The sequence below is a fragment of the Hyaena hyaena genome, unplaced genomic scaffold, assembly GCF_003009895.1.
Source record: "Hyaena hyaena isolate Hyena2069 unplaced genomic scaffold, ASM300989v1 scaffold_3, whole genome shotgun sequence".
Classification (NCBI taxonomy): domain Eukaryota; kingdom Metazoa; phylum Chordata; class Mammalia; order Carnivora; family Hyaenidae; genus Hyaena; species Hyaena hyaena.
The window spans coordinates 5571613-5597888 of record NW_024080635.1 but is presented as its reverse complement, the minus strand read 5'-3'; the positions used below and the strand labels follow the sequence as shown (position 1 = coordinate 5597888).

Genomic DNA, 26276 nt, shown 5'->3' with positions numbered 1-26276 from the left:
CTTGCTAATTTCCAGCTATAGCAGCTTCTTCTTCACTCTTAAACACGCCAAGCTTTATTCTACTTCAGGCTGTTCACCTTTCCCTCTGCTCAGAACATTCTTGGCTAAGTCATATGGTTAAGTTCTTCTTGACCTTGACATCTTGGCACCTCCTCAGAAAATTTTTCCCTGGCCTTCTCTACCCTGGTGACTCCCCTCACCTTCTCCCGTACCCCAACATTGTTCTCTATTGAGTTCCAAAACGTTTCCATCCCTCCAAAGTAACACACCATAGTTATTAAGTAGTTTCCCATTACCCTTCATGTACTGTTTTTCATCCTCACAATGATCTGGTTGTACAACTGAGGGAAGTGAGGCTCTGAGAAATTCAGCGGTTAAGTCCAAGGTTGTATAACTAGTAAATGTGGGACAGTGATTTTAAACCTTAGTTTTCTGACCCCAGAGCCTAAATCTTTGATTAATACGCATCTTTCGGCACCCCCCCAAGAAAGGGGATGGATTTGAGTTTCAGAGACAGTAAATTTTGTCGGGACAGGGATTTAGAAACCGTTAAGTGCGTCCTTAATTGTAGAAAAATGCACGTTGAAGGAAAAGTGCAATTAGTACTGCATAGGTGGTTGGCAGAACCAAAAATAATCTAAGCCCAGAAGCATCTACGAGGCAGGGACTTGGAAAGGTCAGCACTGCAGGAAGCTTTGCCAAAGTCTCAAGAACAAGAAGCTCATAATTTCTTGGGCAGCCCCTATGTGTGCCAAGCTGAGAGCTTCAGAGAGGCAGAGTAGCCAGGAGGGCGTGGCTTGCCTTGGGGTAGGGGTGGAGGCAGGGGCAGCCATGAAACCCCTGGTGACTGCAAGAGAAGCTGGGCGTGCAACTGGGAACACAAAGTACGAAGCAGGCCTCAGGCCAATTGCATCCCGCTTTGAGGGAGGCCACCAGAGCAGAACTCTCAGGGGTGGAAGAGCCTCGCCTTAGTCTTCTACTTCGTGCTGGGGCGGGTATCACTCTAGCATCCCTCTTTCTCAACACAGGCGTCTTCTCTCTGGGGCTTCCCCCTTTCTCTCTGGAAGTCAACGATCCTACAGTTCCCCCCTCTTTTTAGGGATCTCAGAGGGCACCCCTTTTACGTTCTCATGGTTTCCTCTTCTCCCTCCCTAGTGCGGGCCCCTCCTGTCCTGATGATGGTAGAGTTCTCTCACAAGCCCCCCACCTTTCTGAGGCTCGGGATCGTGCTCGAGTTCTAGTTCAACAATGCGCAACTCCTGGAGCAGCCGCACCCCTCCCGGCTCCCAGAGGGCAGCTCCATGGAAACCAAAACATCACAACTCCGCGGAGGTATCGCGAGAAGCGCCGTTGCGGCCGCAGCAGGGGAGAGGCGGAGCGAGGGCGGGAACAAAGAGCGAAGTGGGAGGAGTCTGGGCGCTTCCGAGGTCCCGGGCGGGAGAAGGTACCTCCTAGTGGCGCCCCCGCGTGACTGCGCTTTACATAATCGAGGCCGCGCACGTCATAAGTGGCGTACTCCAGTTCAGACCGAATCAGAATCTTCCCAAGCTCTGTGTTCCGCCCCTTCATGCTTGATGGACGTCGAAATAAACCAGTGAACGGGCGACCAGCGCCGCCGTGCCCGCCCAGAGCCGCCCGCACTCGCCGACCCGCCCGCCTGCCGCAGCCCGCAGCTTGCTGCCGCCGCCGCCAGCTTGTCCCTTAGACTGTCAGATAAAGCGGCGAGCCGGCCGGTTGGGCGCTGAGCACGGCCCGGGCCGGACATGGCGGCGCTCTACGCCTGCACCAAGTGCCACCAGCGCTTCCCCTTCGAGGCGCTGTCTCAGGGGCAGCAGCTGTGCAAGGTGCGCGGGCTGGGGCGGCGGCCGGGAACTGGGACGCTAGAGGCTCGGCCCGGAGCCCCCTGTTCTGCGGGGCCGCCCGGCGGCGTCCCCCGGGCAGGGCGTGGCAGGCCCGCCTAGCTGAGGCGCCGCACCCGCCCCGCTGGGGGCCAGCGGGGCACGTGGGGGAGTCCCGGGCGGACGGCCCCCGCGGGCGGCGTGTCCGGGTGCTTAGCAACCGCGAGGGATTGTTCTCGGACCCCGTGAAGTCTGGGGAGGGGTCAGCGGGTCCCCTGCTTGACCCGGACCAGCCGAACCGAGATCCCTCCCTCCCGGGCTGGCTTCCCTGCCGCTGGTTGCACACTGAGGGACCTTGCCTCGCCTGGGACTGAACTCCAGAGTTGGGTGCTGCCTAGGACGAGAGCCTCCAACTCGGGCGCCTCACGGGCACTTTACGGCCAGTTTCAGAGACGGAGGTAGCGAGGCTTTATAGAAAAGCCCCAAAATTAAGCGCACGAAGTAAAATAATTTTTCGGCATACAGTTGGTGACCTTCAGTCCTGGTCCTAATCAGCTACTATTCAGTTTTTACCCTTGAAGGTCCAAGTTCTTTTTTTTTTTTTTTTTTTTAATTTGAGTTGCTTTCATCCTGCTTTGCCTATTTAAATTAATAGAAGTGCTGTGAGGTGACAGTTAAAAGTCACGAAGCCGTCCTGCGAGTGATTTGAGATATTCTCAGCTAATCCAGAGTTTGTCTCTGGTATGGGTAACTCATGTCACCGTTGCCTCAAATGGCCATGACTTTGTCACTCTACCGGGTAGGAGAGAACTCAAATGTTTGGGTGCCTTTTTTGGAGGGTCTTTATATAAATAAAAATATGTATGCATTTGAAATATATATGCTGATTTTAAGGAAGTTTCATATAGGTCAGCAATAACGATTTTAATTTAGCATTTCATTTCACAAGTGGACCTGGTCAAAAATCAAACAGTGGGAGTGGCAGAACAGGAACTAGAATCCAGGGCTTCTGATTCCTAGTCTGAGACTTATTCAAGCATACTTTTGTCTTACAATTTATGACTAATTCCATGTAAATTCTTTCTTAACTTCCACATCAATGCAGGGCAGTGATGCCAATATTACAGAAGAGAAAACTAAGGCCCAGAAAGTTCAAGTGACTCACTCAAGCACAGCGGCTATGCTGGAAATAGTACCCAGGTCTTCTACCTCCTACTAAAGGCTATTTCCATTTCTGACTGCCTTTTAAAATTATATCCTCATTTCATTTCAGGAATGTCGGATTGCACACCCTGTTGTGAAGTGCACCTACTGTAGGACTGAGTACCAGCAGGAGAGGTACAGTTTCTGTTGACCATGAAAGATGTTAATAGGCTTTTTCCTCTTAATTAGTTGCTTTTCAGTGTACAGATCTGTAATTGATTGCATTATACACAGATTCTGCAGGGCTTTTTATTGTAACACATTGACGCATATAAAAAGCATCTTGTTCCCTAGTTATCCATTGACTGCTTAAATTTTTTTTAATGACTTTTTAAAAATAATCTCTACACCCAACAGGGGCTCGAACTCTCAACCCCAAGACTGAGTCGCACGCTCCACTGACTGAGCCAAACAGGTGCCCCTAGCTTAAATTTTTAGAGTTAGTTTTCAGATCCTTGACCATTTTATATCGTGGTTATGATCTTTATGACACTAAGAAACCACAACAGTAAAACATGAGCCTTATGTTTCAGAATGCTTACGTTCAAAGCTTGAAGAATTTCTAAGCCAAAAGAAGAGACTTTTGGAAATATGACTATTCTGATAAAGGGTTTGTTAGCCTTAGCCACATTTGAAATTTACTTGCCTTATGTAAATCTCATTTTTAAAAATGTGAAAAACATCTAGGTGTAAGTGAGCACACATCTTTGGGAGACTTTTTTTTTTTTTTCAAAGTTTTTTAATGTTTTATTTATTTCCGAGAGAGAGAGAGAGAGAGAGACAGCATGAGCAGGGAAGGTCAGAGAGAGAGGGAGACACAGAATCTTAAGCAGGCTCCAGGCTTTGAGCTGGCTGTCAGCACAGAGCCTGATGCGGGGCTCGAACACACGAACTGTGAGATCATGACCTGAGCTGAAGTCAGATGCTCAACCGACTGAGCCACCCAGGCGCCCCGGGAGACTTTTTAACAGCAGCAGAGTAGTTTGTTGGTTTTCAATAGCAGCAAAGTCGTTTATTGGTATAGTTAAGTTCTGTGGGACTGTACCTGTAGATCATAGTTCCTTAAAGCAGGGTGGGGTCTATTTGCTAGCTCACACATAGACCTGGAAACCCAATTTTAATCAGCCTTATTTCAATTCTAGGACAACATTTTCCCCAACATTTTATTATGGATGTTTTCAAACGAGAAAAAGTTGAAAGAATTTAACAGTGAACACTCACATACCTACCACTTCAATTCTACAGTTTACATTTATTGTACTTGCATCTATCCATCAATTTTTTTTTTTTTAAATTTTAGAGAGAGAGAGTGAGCAGGGGGGAGGGCAGAGGGAGAAAGAGAGAGAGAGAGAATTCCAAGTAGACTCTACGTGCAGTGTGGAGCCCTATGCACGGCTTGATCCCAAGACCCTGGGTTTGTGACCTGAGCTGAAATCAAGAGTTGGGTGCTCAACCAATTGGACCACCCAGGTGCCCCTTATAAGATGGTGTTAATCCATCTTATTTACGATTCATTTTAAAGTTGTGGACATCAGTATACTTGGTCCTGAACACTTAAGCATGCATTTTGTTAACAAAGCTTGATATTTTGTTTACGGTCCTTTATTTTTTTAGAGGTAAAATTTCCGCACAGTGAAGTGCTCAAATCTTAAGTACATCGTTCGATGAGTTTTGCAAACAGCATATATCTGTAACCCTCAACCCTTTCTTTTTTATTTTTTTAAGATTTTTTTTAATGTTTTTTATTTATTTCTGAGAGAGAGAGAGAGAGACAGCGTGAGCCGGGGAGGGTCAGAAAGAGAGGGAGATACAGAATCTGAAACAGGCTCCAGGCACTGAGCTAGCTGTCAGCACAGAGCCCGACGTGGGGCTTGAACCCACGAGACATAAGATCAAGACCTGAGCTGAAGTCGGACGCTTAACCAACTGAGCCACCCAGGCGCCCCATCAGCCCTTTCAAAATATAGAACATTCCCATCACCCCCGAGAGTCCTCTCATCCTTCATCCCACTCAGTCTCTACCCTTCTTGCTTCCCCCGTACAACTACTGTGCTGATTTTTTTTCCCCACCATAGAGCAGTTTTACCTGTTTTAGCCCTTCATAGAAATGGAAACATAAAACATAATCTAGAAGCTTTATGTTTTAGCTTTTATATTTGGATCTGTGATCCACCTTGAATTAATTTTTGGGTGTAGGGTGAGATATGAAGTTGGACCCTTAATTTACACTGTACGTAAAAATTGATTAAAGATGGAGGCACCTGGCTGGTGCAGTTGTTGGAGCATGCAACTTTTGATCCCGGGGTTGTAAGTTTGAGTCCCAGATTGGGTGTAGAGATTACTTAGAAAAATAAAATCTTAGGGGCTCCTAGGTGACTCAATCAGTTAAGTATCCGACTTCGGCTCAGGTCATGATCTCATGGTTCGTGGGTTTGAGCCCCGCTTCGGACTCGGTGCTGACAGCTCAGAGCCTGCTGCTTCAGATTCTGTATCTCCCTCTCTCTCTGACCCTCCCCTGCTTACGCTGTCTCTCTCTCTCTCTCAGAAATAAGTAAAACATTAAAAATTTAAAAAAAAGAAAAAGAAAATCTTAAAAAAAATGATTCAAGATGGATCATAGGAATAGTTTTTCTTTTTTAAGCTTATTTATTTATTTTGAGAGAGAGAGAACAAGTTGAGGAAGGACAAAGAGAGGGAGGGAGAGAATCCAAAGCAGGCTCTGGCTCAGTCAGTGTGCAGAGCCCGACATGGGGTTCGAACTCAAGAAACTGCGAAATCAGGAGCCAGACTGAGCCACCCATGCGGTCCAAAATAACTTTTCTTTGTATGTTTTCTATTTCTAAGATGTCAGGAACATTTGTATATATTGAGACATATAAATCCTCCTTCTTTGGTAATAAATCTAAATATAAACAAAAATGCTCAACATCCTAGAATCACCGATGTGAATCCTCTTTCTAGAGGTTTCTTTCAGTGCACCTCACATCTTGTACTGCCTCTTTAAAATGGCAGAAAATCGCCCTGGAAAATATTTTATTTGAATATTTCATTTTAATTTAAATGTTTTCTACTTTAAGGTCTTTCTTTGTTTTAACTTTATGGTCACTTTTATAGGACTTTATGGGAAAAATAATCACAAAATAGCTAATAGACTGTATTTTTGTGTGACTTTATTTTCAGCCCCAGAATATTGTTTAAACTCTTCTTGCACATTAAGCATTTGTTTGTACCTCCCTTTGTGAACAATTAGACTTTATTTGAAGATGATTTTTCCCCCCAAGGCAGTTTATCAGTTCAGATTATTTAGATGATATAGGTCTCTGGACCTTCACAAGACAGAAGACACTTTTATTTTTGTCCGTGATTAGTTCTTAGAGAAATTGGAAATATTGACAAAATATTTGATTATAGCATCCATTTCCTCACATCTCGGATTTTCATGTGCTTTTAGTTACAGAGGAGGGTGTAGACAGAGTAAAGTCAACATGAATAGAATCTCTGAGTTTGTATCCCAAACACATATACTTTATTCCTCATCTCAAGTTTCTCACATGTTCATCTAAATTGAGAATTACTGCTAGTCCATTTTGGTCTAACATAATATTCTTTTGAGGGTCCTGTCCACATTTGTTAACTTTGTTTAGTGATACTTAGAAATGTGATACTCAGAATTAACTCACTCTCCACTTTAACCAAAACCTCATTTTATCTGAGCTCATAAAATTAATAACCATACAATAATTAATAAATAAAAGAGTTATTGGCCAAATACCCAGCCTTCAGTTAACCAAGTGTCCAGACCAAATATCGCCTTGACACTTAGCAATGAGCAAACCCTGTGGGCTTAGGTATGAATCGTTTTTCAGATATTGTAAGTGAAGCAACCTTTTTCTTATAAAAGCACCTTGTTTCTTTTTTCCTAACAGTAAAACCAATACAATATGCAAGAAGTGTGCTCAGAATGTGCAGTTATATGGAACGGTAAGTAGAGTTTCTCTGTACCTAACAGTGAGTACCCGGGTCTCTTGGAATCTTACATTCTGTGGATGGTTAATACAATTACCATATTTTTATTAGAACATCTTATGTGTAAATACTTCTCAGAAAAGTTTATCTAGCATTTGAGCTTTCAGTCTTAGTTAATACTTCTTGAAAAGCTCTGTGTTTATAGCCATGATGGCAGGATTGTCGTTATAATTTTCCTTGAGAGCTTCAGTAACCAGTATGGAAAGAGGAAGGGAAAGACGAATCGTACTATGTGTTAAGTAGCAGTTGACTGTTCATTTGATGATTTTTTTTTTTTTTTTTGGTCTCTCAGTGTTAGGGTTCTATACTGTGTCCTTTCAGGCATTCTCCCAGCCTGTTTATACAGTGATAATGGCAGAGAGGCCTTTTCAGAAATTTGGAAGCACTTACTGGTCTCTTCAAAGAGCTGTTTCTATTGAATTTCTTGCAGAAGTTCCAGCATCTACACTAATGGGCTTTTCCTTTTTGTTAATTTATTTGTTTTAAAATCAATCGTCCTATGCAGAAAAACGCTTTACATAGTGTTAGGACTTGGGCTTCATTTGATCAGCGTAGGAGGGAATTTATGAAGTGGGGAATACATTTTTACGATACCGACGAACTGTATTATAGGAATTATTGCTTTAAAAAATGCACTGGTATTTTATAATATACTTAGCTGACCCTGGTTTTTTTTTCCCTCTCTTTTTAAGCCCAAACCTTGTCAGTATTGCAACATAATTGCAGCATTTATTGGCAACAAATGCCAGCGCTGCACAAATTCAGAGAAGAAGTACGGACCACCCTATTCATGTGAACAGTGTAAGCAGCAGTGTGCATTTGACAGGAAGGATGATAGAAAGAAGGTAAATCTCTGTGTTTCTGTTGACTTTTTTTTCTTTCTGAGAAATCAAGTTTGGTCAATTGTGTCAAAAAGACATTACAATGGGTGGCTGGCTGGCTCAGTCAATAGAGCATGTGACTCTGGATCTCGGGGTTGTGGATTTGGGCCCCATGTTGGGTGTAGAAATGACTTAAATTAAAAAAAAAAAAAAAAAAGAAATACAACAAAGAAATGAATTCTCAGTTCCTGTCCTAGTTGTTCTTGACCCTGAAGATTTTTTCGGCCTTTGTTTTCTTCATTGACCAAATGTGGACCATTATATTCTTTTAAAAAAAAAATGTATATGTGTATACATTTTTTTATGTTTTTTTTAAATAAAAATAAACCCAACGTGGGGCTTAACCTCCTGACCCTGAGCTCAAGAGTCCCATGTTCTGGCTGAGCCAGCCAGGTGCCCCCTAGACCATTATGTTCTAATATTGCATGAGTTAGTATTTCATGAGAATCTTAATTAACAGTGATCTGTGCCCTGTATAAGTGAGGTGATGACTGGCAAAATTCTATAGAACTCTGTAAAGAAGGGAGAGATTGTGACTTAAGATACAGTCGTATCTGACTCTTTTTTAAGTGTTTCTATCTGTTGAAGTTAACATCCCAAGATGACATAGAGGAGAGCTCTATGTAGAGTGATGGTACCTTGGTAGAATAAAAATGGTTTAGATTTGTTCTGTTTAAAACCCTCCAGTGGCTTCCAGCTGCACTTTGACCAATACTCAAACACCTTCCATGGCCTACATGGCCTGTACCTGCCTCTCAGTCTGTCCTGACATTACACCTCCCACCCGTCACCTTGTTTCAGTCACACTGGCCACCTTTCAGCCCTTCACATGTGCCGGTTTCATTCCTACCTGTGCACTGGCTGTCATTTTGCCTGATAACACCTTTCAGTCTTAGCTGATTCCTCATGCGCAGATGCTGCTTCCTCACAGAGACCTTTTATTAACTCACTCACCCCTGTTTTGTTGTCTTCACAGCATGTAACGTTGTGAGAAATTATCTTGTTTGTTTGCTTATGTGTTTGTCCACCTTCACTAGAACACAGGCTCTTTGTCTATCTTGTTCTCTGCCACATTTCCAGTGGTCCGGAACATAGGAAGTGCCCAAAACAAGCAAACATACATATATACACATACATATATGTATACACACACACACACACACACACACACGTATGTATATGTTTACTTGTTTTGATAAGAGTCATGCTTTATTGAGAACTATTTCCTCTCCCTTTTAGTTGTCTTACCTGACACGGCCAAAATATTAATCTGAAATATCTCTCCAGCTTACTGTTTTTTATTGAGAAAAATTATGCTTCTCATTTTCTACTTTTTAAAAAGTGAGTGAAGTGGGGCACCTGGGTTACTCAGTTGGTTAAGCATCTGACTTTGGCTCAGGTCATGATCTCATGATCTCATAGTTCATGAGTTCAAGCTCCATGGCCAGGTGAGCTTGAGCCCTGCTTTGGGCTCTGGACTGACAGTGTGGAGCCTGTGTGGAATTCTCTCTCTCTCTCTCTCTCTCTCTCTCTCTCTCTCTCAAATAAATAAAGAATTAATGAATTAATTTTATTTAAAAAAAATTTTTTTTTAATGTTTTATTTATTTCTAGGAGAGAGAGACAGCGTGAGCAGGGGAGGGTCAGAGAGAGAGGGAGTCACAGACTGAAACAGGCTCCAGGCTCTGAGCTAGCTGTCAGCACAGAGTCCGACGCGGGGCTCGAACCCACGAACCACAAGATCATGACCTAAGCGAAAGTCGGATGCCTAACCGACTAAGCCACCCAGGCGCCCCAATGAATTAATTTTAAAAACTGAAGTGATTATATATATTTTAAATTGAGATAGAATCAACACATATCAATTTTATATGCGCAGCATAATGATTTGATATATGTGTATACTGGAAAGTGATCACCACACTAAGTCCAGTAAATATCCATCACCACATACAGTTAAGGATTTTTTTTTCTTGTGATGAGAACTTTTAAGATCTACTCTCTTAGCAACTTTCAAATATGCAATACAGTGGTACTAACTATAGTCACCATACTGTACATTACATCCCCATGACTTTATTCTTTAACTAGAAGTTTATATCTTTTGACTACTTTCACCCATTTCACCTACCCCCCAGGCCCCACCTCTGGCAACTATCAATCTCTTCTCTTCAGTAAATATTTTTTTAATGAAGGAATGCAGTACAGTAACTTTTGCAGAGGTGTCCAGAAGTACTTTTCAGAGATGCTTAGGCTCATGAGAGCTGACTCTTATGAACAAATTCATTAGTTTATAGTGGGTGGATATAACTCTCCAGTGACCAGAATACTCCTGCCTGCCAACCTGAGCACCTTTTCCCTGAATCAAGATACTGGAGAAGCTGAATTAGGAGTCACGAGGTAGCTGGAGTATAAGCTTTGCAGTCCCCCTGACCTGGGCCAGCTGGACAATCCTGGACAAGTTACTTACTCTTCTTACGCATCAATTTCATCACCTTTCCAGGGGGAGGGGCAGTAGCTGCTTCACAAAGACATAGAGAGGTTTAATTGAGGTTGAGGACCGGCCTAAGTTCCCATACCTCATAAATGGCCGAATTGGGACTTAACCCAGGGGTCCGAGCTCCCGGTACCTGTAGTCTGTAGTACCTGTGTACTACATTCTCTCTTCTTCATCTTTGTCTCCTTGTCTTTCAGGTAGATGGGAAACTGCTGTGCTGGCTGTGCACGTTGTCCTACAAACGGGTCCTTCAGAAGACCAAAGAGCAGAGGAGACACCTGAGCAGCTCTTCCCGTGCCAGCCACCAAGAGAAGGAACAGTATAGTCGACTGGGTGGTGGCGGCCATTATAACAGGTAACCCCAAGATGCATGAGCTAGGACTGGAGGTACTGATTGGTCAGAAGGATTACATAAGTTAGCCATGGAAGACACCATTTGATATAAATTTTCCTATTCTTTTCTCTCTCGTTACTAGCCTTAGAAGGAATCTCCTTTGTCCCATTTCACAGTTCGTGTATCTTCCAAGTGCCAGAGAGATTTCTGTAAGGTATTAGGATTTCCTGAGTTGGTTCGTCTTGTGTCTGGAAAGTTTGTGGAACTTGTTCTGCTTTCACTGTAATACTCTCCTCACCCTTGGGGTGAGTTTTTTCCTTAGAAGACTGGGCATGTCACTTTCTCAAGGTTGCAGCTTTTTTTTAATGCATAGTTGGCCAGGAGGTTGAGAGGTGTTCTAGGTTTGTCCTGGTGGGATCCAGTCAAAAAAGATGGCCTTTCACTGTTGTCTGAAGCTTCCTTTCAGAGTATCTGTAGTGGTGTTAAGAGTTCTGGCTTTGGATTGAATCCTGACTCTGCCAGGTTCTCTGTGTGGGATCTTGGGCAAGCTTGTTCATCTTTAAAATAGGGAAATAATAANTCAAATAAATAAAGAATTAATGAATTAATTTTATTTAAAAAAAATTTTTTTTTAATGTTTTATTTATTTCTAGGAGAGAGAGACAGCGTGAGCAGGGGAGGGTCAGAGAGAGAGGGAGTCACAGACTGAAACAGGCTCCAGGCTCTGAGCTAGCTGTCAGCACAGAGTCCGACGCGGGGCTCGAACCCACGAACCACAAGATCATGACCTAAGCGAAAGTCGGATGCCTAACCGACTAAGCCACCCAGGCGCCCCAATGAATTAATTTTAAAAACTGAAGTGATTATATATATTTTAAATTGAGATAGAATCAACACATATCAATTTTATATGCGCAGCATAATGATTTGATATATGTGTATACTGGAAAGTGATCACCACACTAAGTCCAGTAAATATCCATCACCACATACAGTTAAGGATTTTTTTTTCTTGTGATGAGAACTTTTAAGATCTACTCTCTTAGCAACTTTCAAATATGCAATACAGTGGTACTAACTATAGTCACCATACTGTACATTACATCCCCATGACTTTATTCTTTAACTAGAAGTTTATATCTTTTGACTACTTTCACCCATTTCACCTACCCCCCAGGCCCCACCTCTGGCAACTATCAATCTCTTCTCTTCAGTAAATATTTTTTTAATGAAGGAATGCAGTACAGTAACTTTTGCAGAGGTGTCCAGAAGTACTTTTCAGAGATGCTTAGGCTCATGAGAGCTGACTCTTATGAACAAATTCATTAGTTTATAGTGGGTGGATATAACTCTCCAGTGACCAGAATACTCCTGCCTGCCAACCTGAGCACCTTTTCCCTGAATCAAGATACTGGAGAAGCTGAATTAGGAGTCACGAGGTAGCTGGAGTATAAGCTTTGCAGTCCCCCTGACCTGGGCCAGCTGGACAATCCTGGACAAGTTACTTACTCTTCTTACGCATCAATTTCATCACCTTTCCAGGGGGAGGGGCAGTAGCTGCTTCACAAAGACATAGAGAGGTTTAATTGAGGTTGAGGACCGGCCTAAGTTCCCATACCTCATAAATGGCCGAATTGGGACTTAACCCAGGGGTCCGAGCTCCCGGTACCTGTAGTCTGTAGTACCTGTGTACTACATTCTCTCTTCTTCATCTTTGTCTCCTTGTCTTTCAGGTAGATGGGAAACTGCTGTGCTGGCTGTGCACGTTGTCCTACAAACGGGTCCTTCAGAAGACCAAAGAGCAGAGGAGACACCTGAGCAGCTCTTCCCGTGCCAGCCACCAAGAGAAGGAACAGTATAGTCGACTGGGTGGTGGCGGCCATTATAACAGGTAACCCCAAGATGCATGAGCTAGGACTGGAGGTACTGATTGGTCAGAAGGATTACATAAGTTAGCCATGGAAGACACCATTTGATATAAATTTTCCTATTCTTTTCTCTCTCGTTACTAGCCTTAGAAGGAATCTCCTTTGTCCCATTTCACAGTTCGTGTATCTTCCAAGTGCCAGAGAGATTTCTGTAAGGTATTAGGATTTCCTGAGTTGGTTCGTCTTGTGTCTGGAAAGTTTGTGGAACTTGTTCTGCTTTCACTGTAATACTCTCCTCACCCTTGGGGTGAGTTTTTTCCTTAGAAGACTGGGCATGTCACTTTCTCAAGGTTGCAGCTTTTTTTTAATGCATAGTTGGCCAGGAGGTTGAGAGGTGTTCTAGGTTTGTCCTGGTGGGATCCAGTCAAAAAAGATGGCCTTTCACTGTTGTCTGAAGCTTCCTTTCAGAGTATCTGTAGTGGTGTTAAGAGTTCTGGCTTTGGATTGAATCCTGACTCTGCCAGGTTCTCTGTGTGGGATCTTGGGCAAGCTTGTTCATCTTTAAAATAGGGAAATAATAACATTACCTCATGGAATAGTTGTGGAGATAAATTATATAGTGCATGAATAGTGATTTGTTTTATAATTGGCATATAGGAAGCATTCAATATATTTTAGTTACTGTTTGCTATTGTTACCATTATGATGTTGTTTGTTCATTAAGCAAACATTATTAAGTACTCTCATGGGCCAGTGACTCTGCTAGGAAGGCAGAGATGAATAAAAGAATCATGCTGCTCACCAAGAGTATATAGGCTGATAGGGAGACAGACCTGTAATCAAATGATTGCATTATAATTCGATGAGCACCACAGTAGAAACATCAAGATGCAGACATGAGAGGGAGTAGTAATTAACTGCCTTGGGGGGCCAGGCAAGAGAGGCTCAGAGAAGAGCTGGGGTTGGGGCTGGATTTTCGGATGAGTTGGAATCATCAGATCGGGGATGGGCAGAAGCTTCCTAGGCTGAGGGGGTAGCATGTGCAGAGAAATAGAGAGGGCATGAGACCACACGGCCCTGAGGAGTTGGCAGGTCCTTTTATGTGGCTGACGCTTATGTTTGGGAGTCAGGGAATGGGAGAGGAATGGATTCTGAAAATGTTAAGGAGTGTGAACCTGACCCTGGAGCCAGTAAAAAAAAATTTACCCTGATTATTGTGGAGAAAACATTGGAAGAAAAAGAGACTGGAGGCTAGTTAAGAACTGTTTTATAAGAGACCACAATAAGAGATATTAATATCAGAATCTCAACTGAGGCCATAGCACCAGAGATCAAAGAGGCAGATTCAGTGGGGGCCTTGGTGGCTCAATTGGTTAAGTGTCTGACTTCAGCTCAGGTCATGATCTCACAGTCTGTAAGTTTGAGTCCCACGTCAGGTGAGGAATCTTTTTAAAAAGCCAATTTCATAGAAAGACTAGAATGGTGGTTGTCAGGGGCTGGGGAAGGAGGAAATGAGGAGATTTAGGTCAAAGGGTATAAACTTTCAGTTATAAGAAGAGTAAGTTCTGAGGATCTGATATACAGCAGAGTGGCTCTTCTTAATATGATATTATATACTTGAAAATTGCTGAGAGTAGATTTTAAACATCCTTGCCATAAAAAAAAAGTTAGCTATGTGAGGTGATGGATGTGTTAATTACCTTAATCTTGGTGATCATTTCATAACATATCTATATCAAACTGATACATTGTACACCTTATGTGTATATGGTTTGTCAATTATTTCTCAATAAAGTTGGAAGGGGGGAAGGATGGCAGTGGTATCAAATATTAAAGAGATCAGGTAAGAAAGGGTCTTACTTGAGGGTGAACTCATTGAGTCTGTAGCTGATTTTTAGTGATTTGTGGGATTCACATATCAGTAGATTCACAGAACTGTACTGAAGAAGAACTGGACCCGGAGTTCAACCTGGTATCTAGTCCTAGCTTCACTATTGACTGGCTATATATCCTTGGGTAGGTCAGTTAAACTTGAGCCTGAGTTTCTGCAGAGTAGAAATAGTGCCTCATATATACCTCACAGACTTGGAAGATGCGAATGAAACATTAAATGTACTTTTTAAATTGTAAGGTAGATTTTACTTCTTTTTAAAAAATTTTAAAAAAGTTTTTTATGTTTGTTTATTTTTGAGAGACAGAGCATGAGCAGGGGAGGAGCAGAGAGAGAGAGGGAGACACGTTGAAACATGGGGCTCAAACTCACAAACCATGAGATCATGACCTGAGCTAAAGTCTGACACTTAAACGACTGAGCCACCCAGGCACCCCACTTCTTATTAAAATTTTATTGACTCTGTTCCCATAGTTGTCAATAAAGCAGGTAATATTTAATTAAAGCTAAGAATTTTGGGAGCCTATGGAAGGGAGCTACCCATGCATCCAGGATCTATGAAATCAACACCTTGTTGGGATTTAATAATAAAGAATCATTAGCTCTCGCGTGGAAGAGTTGTGATATTACATTGGTCCTGTTTGGCAAACTTTTGTTGTGATGTTTTATAAATCTATGATTTCTAATGTGTGTTTCTCTGTTTTTGCCATTAAAAGCCAGAAAACACTTTCTACATCTTCAATTCAAAATGAAATCCCAAAGAAAAAATCCAAGTTTGAGTCAATCACGACCAATGGAGACAGGTAAGCCAATTGGTATGTGGGCATGCTTCCATTTGAGTGACTGCATATACGGTTCCTGAGACTGGAATACATTCCAGGGTGTGCCTTGGACCTAGTCTAGGGTTGTTACTGAGCCTCTGAGGGTCACTCCATTAGCCACTTAATGTCTTATGAATAAGCAGTGCTGCTATTTGTTTATAACTCTAATCTTTTCGTTAAAAGACAATCACAGGTAACCAGACTTAATAGCAACTGAATTCTGCAGTCCACATATAACTCTCCCACACTAATTCTAGGAAGTCAGGAGCTATGTGCTTTTCACTGTGTCCTGTGCCTGTGGCCTCCATGCGGGGCAAGAGTTGGTACTGAGATGTGGAGTAGAGACAAGTTGGGAGTTAAGACAGTCTTCTCAGTCCAATTCATGCTTCCTAAGTAGTGTGCAGAAAGCCTACCGCAGATACTGAATCAGCAGAGAATGGGATGCACTTAAATATTTTTACTTCATTTTAAGCCTGTCTAAACACATGTATTTATTCCTGGCTTTCCTCTTTCCATCTGAATGATGCTTCCTCTTGCCAGTGCTTTGTCTTAATATCCAGAGTGCCCCGTCTGTGTTGGTGCAGTGGCTGCTTCCGGCTGAGCCTTGGGGCCGACCATTTTCCTGTTTCTCCAGACCCGGGCATCCTGAAGTGAGACACTGACATACTCTTCCTCCAAATCCTTGGAACCCTTTCCATTCTGAAAACTCCCAGTGTCAATTCTCCCTCCCAGGCAGTGGTGGGTATGGGAGTAGGCTAGCATATAGGCTTACTAGGGCCGAATTTCATTTAGGGGAGCACAGAGCATCAATGGAGTTTCTTCTTTCCTGTTACTTTTTTTATTAGCTTGATTTCAGATTCTACAAGGTACCTTCTATCAACTAGTATCATTGATTTTATGCTTCTTAAATTGAGCCTTCTGGAAATGTTTAACTTAGATGTTCAAATTATGGATGAAGGAACCGTAGAGATCATTGGGTTCACTGGTCTTTGAGCAGATACTCTGACCATTGTGAAGATTGCTCCACCACCCCTACCAGCGTGCCTGATCCTATAAAAACCATGGCAAGGAGTGAACCTTTCTGAGTTCCCTGCCTTTATAAAGGTCCAAGCCAAGACTCACAGTCTTCAGATTCGTTTCTGTTTTGTGCTCGCTTATGACCCAGCCTGTATTTGAATGACCTGGGAAAAGCTCATTCATAAACTTAGTTTAACCAGCCAGTCCTTAAAACTTACCTTCTTTCAGATTATTTGTTCTTAAGATACTGCCATTATTCTTGCTGTCCATTGCTCTGGACATACAAAACTAAAAACTTTAAAGTTTTCTGTTCAGAGTGATTTTTAAAAAAATATTTATTTGTTTATTTTGGGAGAGAGAGCATGAGTTGGGGAGGAGCAGAGAGAGAGTGAGAGAGAGAATCCTAAGCAGGCTCCTCCCTGTCAGCACAGAGCCTGACACGGGGCTCAGTCCCACGACTGGGAATCATGACCTGGGAATCCAGAGCCAGATGCTTACCCAGCTGAACCACCCAGGTGCCCCTGTTGGGAGTAGTTTTTTGCATCCAGTCACCAGCAATGATTGTTTTCCTCAAGTAGGAAATGCTGATCCTTAACATGGTCTTTAACAGTCTCATCTGGAAAACATCTAAAAGATCTTTTTTTTTTTCTTGAAATGTAGATACCAGTTGTTAAAATAACTTACCCTAATAACTTGAAAATTTGGAAAACTTTTCTGCTTCTACAAAAATTATTTTCATACACATACCAGTTCCATTTGAATGTTCCTGCATTAGCAGTCTTAACTATCGATTCCGCTTGTTTGTATTTCTTTTAAAAGTTCATAGCAGAAGTTAAATTACATTTTCCATTTTCTTTTTACTTTTGTGGAGTTTTTTCTTCCTTTTCCCTCACTTTGAAAACATTCTGACCAACTTTTTTTGATGGCCCTTTTGTCCATTTCTTTTTTTTTTTCCCACTGAATATCTATCTTGAATTCAGTTCTGTACTAAAGGTTACCAGTCTTGTTTCTGAACTATCTATTGTAGCTGCCTCTCAGCTTTCAGTTGATCGCAGCCCCCTTTCCTGGCCCCACTTTGAAAATATCTCTATAAGCTCCTGTGTTTTCATCGTTTCCTCTTCTGCATGCTGCTCTCTAACAGCCTTCCATTTTCCTTTCATTTCTACCGCATTCTCCACTCTTAGTTTTTAAACGTTGAGGCATATTTGATTTTTTACTCCTCTTTATCTTTCTCCGTTAGCCTTCCATATTGTACGGAGAGAATGCATCTCTTTAGGTTTTTTATGAAACCTTTTCTCAAATAGTTTTATACTTCTAAAATGCCTCTGGGGGCACCTGAGTGGGTCAGTCGGTTAAGCGGCTGACTTTGGCTCAGGTCATGATCTCACAGCTCATGGATTTGAGACCCACATTGTGCTCTGTGCTGACAGTGTGGAGTCTGCTTGGGATTTGCTCTCTTTACCTGCCTCTCTGTCCCTCCCCCACTTGTGTGGGCGCATGCTTTCTCTCTCAAAATAAATATATAAACTGAAAAAAAAAAACTTTAAATGCCTAGGTCTTTTTTTTTTTTTTAGGATCCCACAAAATTCACAGCCTCATTCTCATATTTTCTAGTTTGCTGAAATTGTAGCAAAAACTTTTTTTAAGTTTATGTATTTGTTTTGAGAGAGAGAGTGCGCATATGCGGGGAGGCAGAGAGAGAGAGAGACAGAGAGAGAATCCCAAGCAGGCTCCACACTGTCAGTGCAGACCCTGACATAGGGCTCTATCTCACAAATTGTAAGATTTAAAAAAAAAAAAAATTTAATGTTTATTTATTTATTTTTTAATGTTTGATTTACCTCAGAGAGAGAGAGGCAGCGTGAGCAGGGGAGGGTCAGAGAGAGGGAGACACAGAATTAGAAGCAGGCTCCAGGCTCTGAGCTGTCAGCACAGAGCCTGACGCGGTGCTCGAACCCATGAACTGTGAGATCATGACCTGAGCCGAAGTTGGATGCTTAACTGACTGAGCCACCCAGGCGCCCCTTTAATGTTTATTTTTGAAGGACAGAGGCAGGGAAGAAGCAGGGGAGGGGCAGAGAGAGAGACACATACACACAGAATCTGAAACAGGCTCCAGGATCTGAGCTGTAGGCACAGAGCCTGACATGGGACTTGAACCCACAAACCGTGAGATCATGACCTGAGTCACAGTCAGATGCTTAACTGACTGAGCCACCCAGGTTCCCCTCTAACTCGAAGACCTTGACCTGAGACAGGATCAAGAGTCAGATACTTAACTGACTGAGTTACCCAGGTGGTTCATAGCAAGAACTTTTCAAATTGAGAAAGATCTGAGTTCATTTCTAGCTTTTCTTCCCTGAGAAAATGCACCAGCTACTTTTTGTTGATTCCACTGGCAATTAAAAAACACTCTCAACAGTGGGTATCCCCAGGTATACCTTGTTGGTTGTTTCTAAAGGACATTTCTTTCCTTTATTCATAGGGTTTTTTTAAGATTTTATTTTTTAAGTAATCTCTACACCCAATGTGGGCACAAATTTACAACCCCGAGAACAAGGGTCACATGCTCCACCAATTCAGCCAGCCAGCCAGGTGCCCCTCCTCATAGTTTTATTTTATTCTACATTTGAAATATTCCTGAAAGATTAAACTTACTTTTGTGGCTTTACCCTTTCATTGGAGATATGTGGAAAGAGACTGGATCTGATTTTCTGCCTTGCTAACCTAACCATCTGTTTTCATTTGATTTCCAGTGATTCTTATTAGTCAGAATTTAGAGAGTTAGAAAAGTCAGGCCCTAACAGGACAGAAATGACTGGTTTTGTTGTCAATGTACTGGTATGGAACAATCCTCTCTTGAGAAACAGGTGGAGCATAGCATTAGAAGCTCTGGGGAGCTCAGGGTTTATACTAGCCTATTACACTGTTTCATTTGTTACTCTAGTTATGGGTTTAAAGAAATTCTTTTGGATTGAGGGATGACAGTCCCTCAGAGGTTAAAACTGGTATAGGCTTTGATGGGGTCCTTTCAGCATTTTCTCCTGCATACCTTGTTTTAATATATTGCTTTTACTTTTTGTCACCCAGTAATTCTGCATATTCGTCAGTTATGAAAGCATTGGTCCATTCTTCTGACATTCTTCTTATATGCCTCATGTCGACCAAGAGAGAATATTCTTATCAATGGACCGTGTCTTCTAGCCATAGAAATGTTGTGACTTGGTAGCTATGAGGCTGTCCAGTGATTCCACTTGCTATTTGGAGTGTCTATCCATGTAGAGAAATGCTGGTCTGGTTATTAGCTATAGTTCAAGATGAACTAAAGCTGTTGCCATATTGATCTAGGGAGTCGCGAACCAATATGCCAGTGACTGCTTAGGAAAAACAGGTTTGTGCTTTACTTTATTTATTTTTTTTTTTTTACAAATAGCTTATTGTCAAATTAGTTTCTACATAACACTCAGTGCTCATCCCCAAAGTGCCCTCCTCCATGCCCATCCCCCCCTCCCCCCCACATCCATCAGTCCTCAGTTTTTGTCAGCATTCAAGAGTCTCTCATGGTTTGCCTCTCTCCCTTTCCCCCACCATTTCCGCCCTTCTTCTCCCGCTTGTTCCTCCGTCAAGTTCCTCCTAATCCTCCTATCCGTGCAAACATATGATATTTGTCCTTCTCTGCCTGACTTATTTCGTTTATCTATACCATGGAATACTACATGGCAATGAGAAACAATGAAATCTGGCCATGTGTAGCAACATGGATGGACCTTGAGGGTGTTATGCTGTGCTTTACTTTAAAGGTTGTCCTGGGAAGGGTAAGGAGGTTTCTTTGGAAAGTCTCTAGAGAAGGGCAGGACTTGACTCTCATGGCAGGGATTTCTTAACTTGATTTGGGTCTAAGACATCTCTGACCAACCGGGGAAAACTATGGATCCTCACACTAGAAACCACCCATTGTTACGCAGACACGAATTATACACGCAACTTCCATGGCTCACAGGTTCCCTGGGACTGGGCCCGGTTACAAGACTCTCCAACAAAGACAGAGCTCACCTGGCACTGTAGCAAAAGGAAGTGCTCAGCTACTGTTACTGAGAAGAATTCGTTGAAACCCCAGGTTATGGTGTGACCCTGGGGGTTGCTGCCTGTTTCTTTCCTGATTATCACTGAATTCTTGATATTCGAAGTGGTAGTCAACAGGCCAGTGGCAGTGTAGGGGAAGTCAGTTTCCTTCCTACTCCTTTGATCTTTTTCTAAGTTTTAAAAGGGACTGACTGCGCCTGGGATGGGATGCAGCAGCTTCTTAACAGCTGCACCATACACAGTGCTTTGGAGCAGGAAATAAAGAACCACGATCTGATGATCTCCTTACCTGTGCAGTTTAGCAAATGTTACTGAGTCCAGCATGTGTGGGGCACTGTACTCACTGCTGGGAACTCAAGTAGTTGCCCTTACTCTGGGGCTTATACTCAGGTGGCCTCTGGTGTGTCCTCAAGTAGAAAAAGGTTTATCCCTCCAAGTTGTGATTTTTTCCCCCTCTATTGTTCTACTCAGCTTTTCCCCAGACCTGGCCCTGGACTCACCAGGCACTGACCACTTTGTCATCATTGCCCAACTGAAGGAAGAAGTGGCCACTCTGAAGAAGATGCTGCATCAGAAGGATCAAATGATCTTAGAGAAAGAGAAGAAGGTACAGTTCTGTTAATGCCTGTCAGACCAGAATGTTGCAGGGGTAAGCATGTGGTACCACAGGGCATGGTGCTGACTCTATTTAACAGATATTTATGTGGTACTGACCATGGATGCTTTGAGAGATCCAGTGTCAAGGTTGGGGTATCGTGGGACAGCCTTCCTGTCTGCTAAGATGACTCATGATCTGGTATTACCTCGAGAGAGAATCCTCACTCTACCTCGCTCAGGTGCGTTTAGAAAGTTGCTTTTTCTCAGCATTTGGAGGGAGCTTCACTTCTCAGGGAGGACTTGCGTTTACCAGGCTTACAGAGGTGATGTATAAAACTGCAGTGCTCCCCTTAAGTCACAGTAGGGCGTAACTGACTGCTGCGCTTCTCAGCACGAGCTACCTTGGAAAGTTGTGATCAGAAGGTGCCGAATGAGCACGGAGTTGGGACCAGAGGACATGGTTATATAATTGGAATATTTAATGCTCTCAGGCTAAGAGAACCTGATCCCTCCATCTCTATTATTGGGATGGCCATGTCCGTGGGACAGTAATACTCAAAATATGTGGGCCAGGTCACCCTGCTTCCTGGACAGTGGTCAGGTAGGCCTTCCTCTGTGACTCTTACATCACTTTGCTTCCGTTACTGACAAGTCCCTGAGTGACCCATTCTTTAAACACATTAACATCCTCAATTAAGTCTTACTCTGGTCTAACAGCCATCCTCCCTCCTTTAGGGAACTTTTTACATTCTTCCTCTGATTCAGGTCTATTTCTCTTATTTTTAGGTTCTTTTTCTTTTTTTCTTTTTGTTTTTAGAGAGAGAAGACAGACATAGAGAGCAGGGGAGAGGAGCAGAGGGAGGGAGGAGGGAAAAGAGAGACAGAATGAATCCCAAGCAGGTTCCATGCTCAGTGTGGAGCCCAAGATTGGGCTTGATCCCATAACCCTGGGGTCATTGCCTGAGCCAAAAGCAAGAGTTGGACACCCAGCCGAGCCAGCCAGGTGCCCCTCTTATTTTTAGGTTCCTAAAGAGTATCTTTTTTTTGTCTTAATCTATTAATAACAATAATAACTAACTTCTGTTGGATACTTAAGTCTGTGCTGGATTCTATTCTGAGTGCTCTCTGTGTATTAATCCATTTATCCTCATAACAGCCCTTTAAGATAGAAATTACTTTTGTCATCATTTTGTAGATGAAGAGTATCCTCCCAATTTTTTTCCTCTTAGGGTTCCAATCCTTCTCTTAGTTTTGTTTTTTTCCTTGAGGCTGTATGTTTTCTTATGTCAAGTTTGGAGTGCTAGGACTCATTCTGAATGGCTGACAAAGGCATATATATTGTTAAAATATTTACATGCATTCTTTCCATCTAATTTCAACTTCCATTTTGTAGGTGAAGAAACAGACCTAAAGATGTTAAATGACATACCAAATCACACAGTTAGTAAAGTAAATGACAAGTCTTTCTGACTCTACCATTCTTTCTACTAGGCTATGCTTTCTTCTGCCAGTAAGGTGGAGATTTATGGGAAGTTCGAGACCAGTATACTCTGCACTTTCCAACAGGACTGTCTTATGAAAACAGACTCAAGTATATTTTCTTTATAGACTACATCAGGATGGCACATAATAAAAGCGTTTTTACAAAAGAGAGACAAAGTGAATACTTGTTTCCACTGCTTTGCAAAGTTAGGGTTTTAAAAGGATCAAAGACAAATAGTAGATTGTTTCTCATCACTTTCAAGATCAAGGTCACACTCCTTGGCTTGGAACACAGGCCCTTCTACAACATACCTGCCTATCTGTAGCATCATCTCCTACCACTCTCCCTGCTCTTCAGTCATTCTAGCAGGCTGTCAGTTACCTTGCACTCTCTGGCTGTGCCCGTACAGTTTCCTGTGCCTGGATGTCCTTGTCTGTACCTTGTGTCCCAACTGTAGTTCATGTCCCTCGACGCTCAGCTCACACATCATATCCCTGACTTAGATATCTCCTCCCTATTCCTTGAATAGCACAGTCAATAGAAGAAGGCCTGAGGTTTGAATTCTAGCTCTGGCTCTTGCTAACATGTATGATCATGGCCATGTTATTTAACCCTTTCTAAGCCATGGTTTTTCCATCTATAAAATGGGAAAAATAATATTGCCCCCCACAGGCTTATCATAGGTTGAATGAAATAGTATAATCAAACAGTTAGGGGGCGCCTGGCTGACTCGGAAGAGCATGCAACTCTTGATCTCGGGGTTGTGAGTTAAAGCCCCATCTTGGGTGTAGAGATTACTAGAAAAAAAAAAAGAAAAGAAAAGAAAAAAAATTGTGTGTGTGTGTGTACAAATAAAATACCAAACAGTTTACCTGGAACAGGGTTAAAAAATTAGTAAATGGCAATAGCTGTTATTCTCCTGGCTTCTCTCAGTCACTCATATTGTATTATAATCACTGATTTATTTGGAGGATTATTGGCATGTATTAATAAATGCATAAAATCTTTAAAACCTGTCAATGACGTGGTATCAGAAATGGCTATGTCAGGATTTTGTGTGATTTTCAAGAAATCTTTAGGATAAATAGGATACAGAATTCCCTGGCTTTGGTTTTGTTATGGCTCTTCCGAAGAGCCCTGGATTTCATTAATTCGAGAAGCCATTTAGCCCTTTGCTGCCAGAACATTAATCATTGCACTGCACAGAGATTTCTTCAGTCAGTCTGCCTTTTCTCCCCCCTCAGATCACAGAGTTGAAGGCTGATTTTCAGTACCAAGAATCTCAGATGAGAGCCAAAATGAACCAGATGGAGAAGACCCACAAAGAGGTCACAGAGCAATTACAGGTGAGTCTGCTTATTTGTTTGTTTTAATGTTTGTTTATTTTTGAGAGAGCAAGAGCATGAGCAGGGGAGGGGCAGAGAGAGAGGGATACACAGCATCTGAAGCAGGCTCCAGGCTCCGAGCTGTCAGCACAGAGCCCGACACGGGGCTTGAACTCACGAACCACGAAATCATGACTTGAATCAAAGTTGGATGTTTAACCAACTGAGCCACCCAGGTGCCCCGTTTGCTTGTCTTTTATGTGATAGCCCTGGTGTATTTAGCTGATTATATTTTAAGTGATTTATCTCTTAGATTTTTTTTGTTCTCAAAGTATTGACAAAATCGTATTTAATCTACCTTATAGCTGTCTTTTACTCTTTCATTGTTGGGTGTGCTCTGATCTTTTTCCCTCAGAAACTGGAATTCATAAATGTGTGTTTTGATTTTTGGATAAGCCAGATGTGATTCCAGATGTCTGGATTATAAATTCTGTTTATCCAGCACATGAAGGCACTCCACCGTTTGTTTGTGTTGCATAAAGCACCCTTTTGTAACAGTGGATCCCAGGAGATTGCAGTGAGCTGATTAACCTCCAGCAAATACTTTCTTCCCATGAACCAAGCCCTGGGGCTTTCTGTTGTTTTCTGCCTTTAGAATTTGTTCTCTTCCCGACCTTTTACATCATCTGCCTTAACATCTGCATTAAAAAGCGTGTTCTGTCCTGTTAAAATATCCTTCTTACACTGATTTTTTTGTTCAGGCCAAAAACCGAGAGCTCCTGAAGCAGGCAGCTGCCTTGTCCAAGAGCAAGAAGTCTGAGAAGTCAGGAGCTATAACCTCTCCGTGAAAGACCATCAGGAGGCTCCAGCCAACAGCAGAGGGGTTCCTGGGTTAGGGTTGGTGACCTGGCTGTTCTCTGTGAATTGCAAGCTTTCTTAAGAAATCTCTATTTTATTACAGTTCCTTCTTTGTGGAATTGCAGCGGGCTGAGTGGAAACACCTGGTTTATGCCGTGTCATGACTGCATGCTTGGGTGTTTGGGGTTCCAAGCTCTTGTCTTATACTCTCACTCCCCCCAACCCCGCCCTGACTACTCCTCCCTGCCTCTCTTTCTTTTGGTACTACTCTCTGTGTGCGTGCGTGTGTGCGTGTGTATGAGTGAGTCACTGTTTAGTGTTAAGTGCAGAATGGTGTTTGTTTGTTTATTTGTTTCTGGTTCATCGCATCCTGCCGTACCCATGAGCAAACAGTTTGGCATTAATTACATACATATCACTGCCACCCTCTGAACTTTGAAAACTGCCACCTTAAGACTTGGTACAATGGAAGAGGCTTTCTCTCTCCAGTAAACCTTTTGCTTCAGGGTATACTCTTGGGTTTTTTTCCAGGTATATTATGTATGAACTTTGTACTATGTATAGCCAGAGTTTTATTTATTTTTTAAAAAAAGAAACTTTTTCTTGATAAAGGAATAATGGTAGCCTAGCTTCTTGTTCTTGTAAAAGTGATGCCTCTTTAAAGAAAAAAAAACCCTACTCTCTACCTTTTAGTAAAGGAATAAGACCTTTTCTGGTTACCTTGGAGTCTTAAAAACTGATTGCTATGGTGCGACAATTCAGTGCATCAGTGTGGAGTTAAGTGCCTTTTGGAGGACTTCCTGGAAGAGCGTTTAAGGAGATACTTAGGGGAGGTAGCAACGATTTGAACAGTCTGTCTTTTTAAATAAGGGCAGAAAGAAAGGTTGTCCAGGTTTTACTGGACATTTCCCTCCCCCACCCCTTTCTTGATTGTTTTATGTGACTGATTTTAAATTCTCACACTGCCACTTCTTTTTAAAGAAAAAAAAATACCTTTGTATCAGTCGTTCCATTGAGCCATTGTCAGAGAGCTTCTTTTTTAATGAGCAGATTCAAAATGGATAATATTTGAACTACAGAGCATTTTGGGAGTTAGTACGAGCTGCTCAAGTATGGACTCTAAGTCTGATTGGGAGACATGCTGTCACTGTACCTTCTCCCCGTTCCTCCTCATCCACCCCAGCCTGCACACTCCCTGCTTTTGGTGGGAAAAGGGAGTTTCTAGAATACAGGTGCTGGTCAGAAGCAGCATGGCCCCTGCCAGAATCGTTTGTGTCCTCCTTTCCCTTCTTGACCGAGTAGGCACATGGGTTTACTTTTCCGGGAGAGGAGGTAGATTTGCACTGCTCGCCGTTCTCTCAGGTCCTCCGTGGGATGTTCGTGAAAGAAATGAGAGGTGTGTGATGTGCCGTGTAACACAGTAGAATCAACTATGTTGGAACCATTTGTGCAGAGGGGTCCTGCGGTTTGAGGTGACCCCGAGGACAGATGAACTTTGTACCTCAGTGCACCAAAATTGTAAGCAAGTCAGTTTAACTTGCTAGGCATTTCCTAG

At 42.5% G+C, this 26276-nt stretch overlaps 1 protein-coding gene across 1 annotated transcript; it reads left to right on the top strand.

The window, feature by feature from the left end:
- The first annotated feature begins 1671 nt into the window (after positions 1–1671).
- Positions 1672–25440, top strand: FAM76A (family with sequence similarity 76 member A). The gene is made up of 9 exons (XM_039233335.1): positions 1672–1844; positions 3112–3176; positions 6968–7022; positions 7760–7912; positions 10642–10799; positions 15254–15340; positions 20930–21065; positions 23783–23884; positions 24625–25440. Exons 1-9 carry the CDS (start codon positions 1764–1766, stop codon positions 24709–24711), a joined length of 924 nt encoding a protein of 307 aa, XP_039089266.1. The 5' UTR covers positions 1672–1763; the 3' UTR covers positions 24712–25440.
- The last annotated feature ends 836 nt before the right edge of the window (positions 25441–26276 follow it).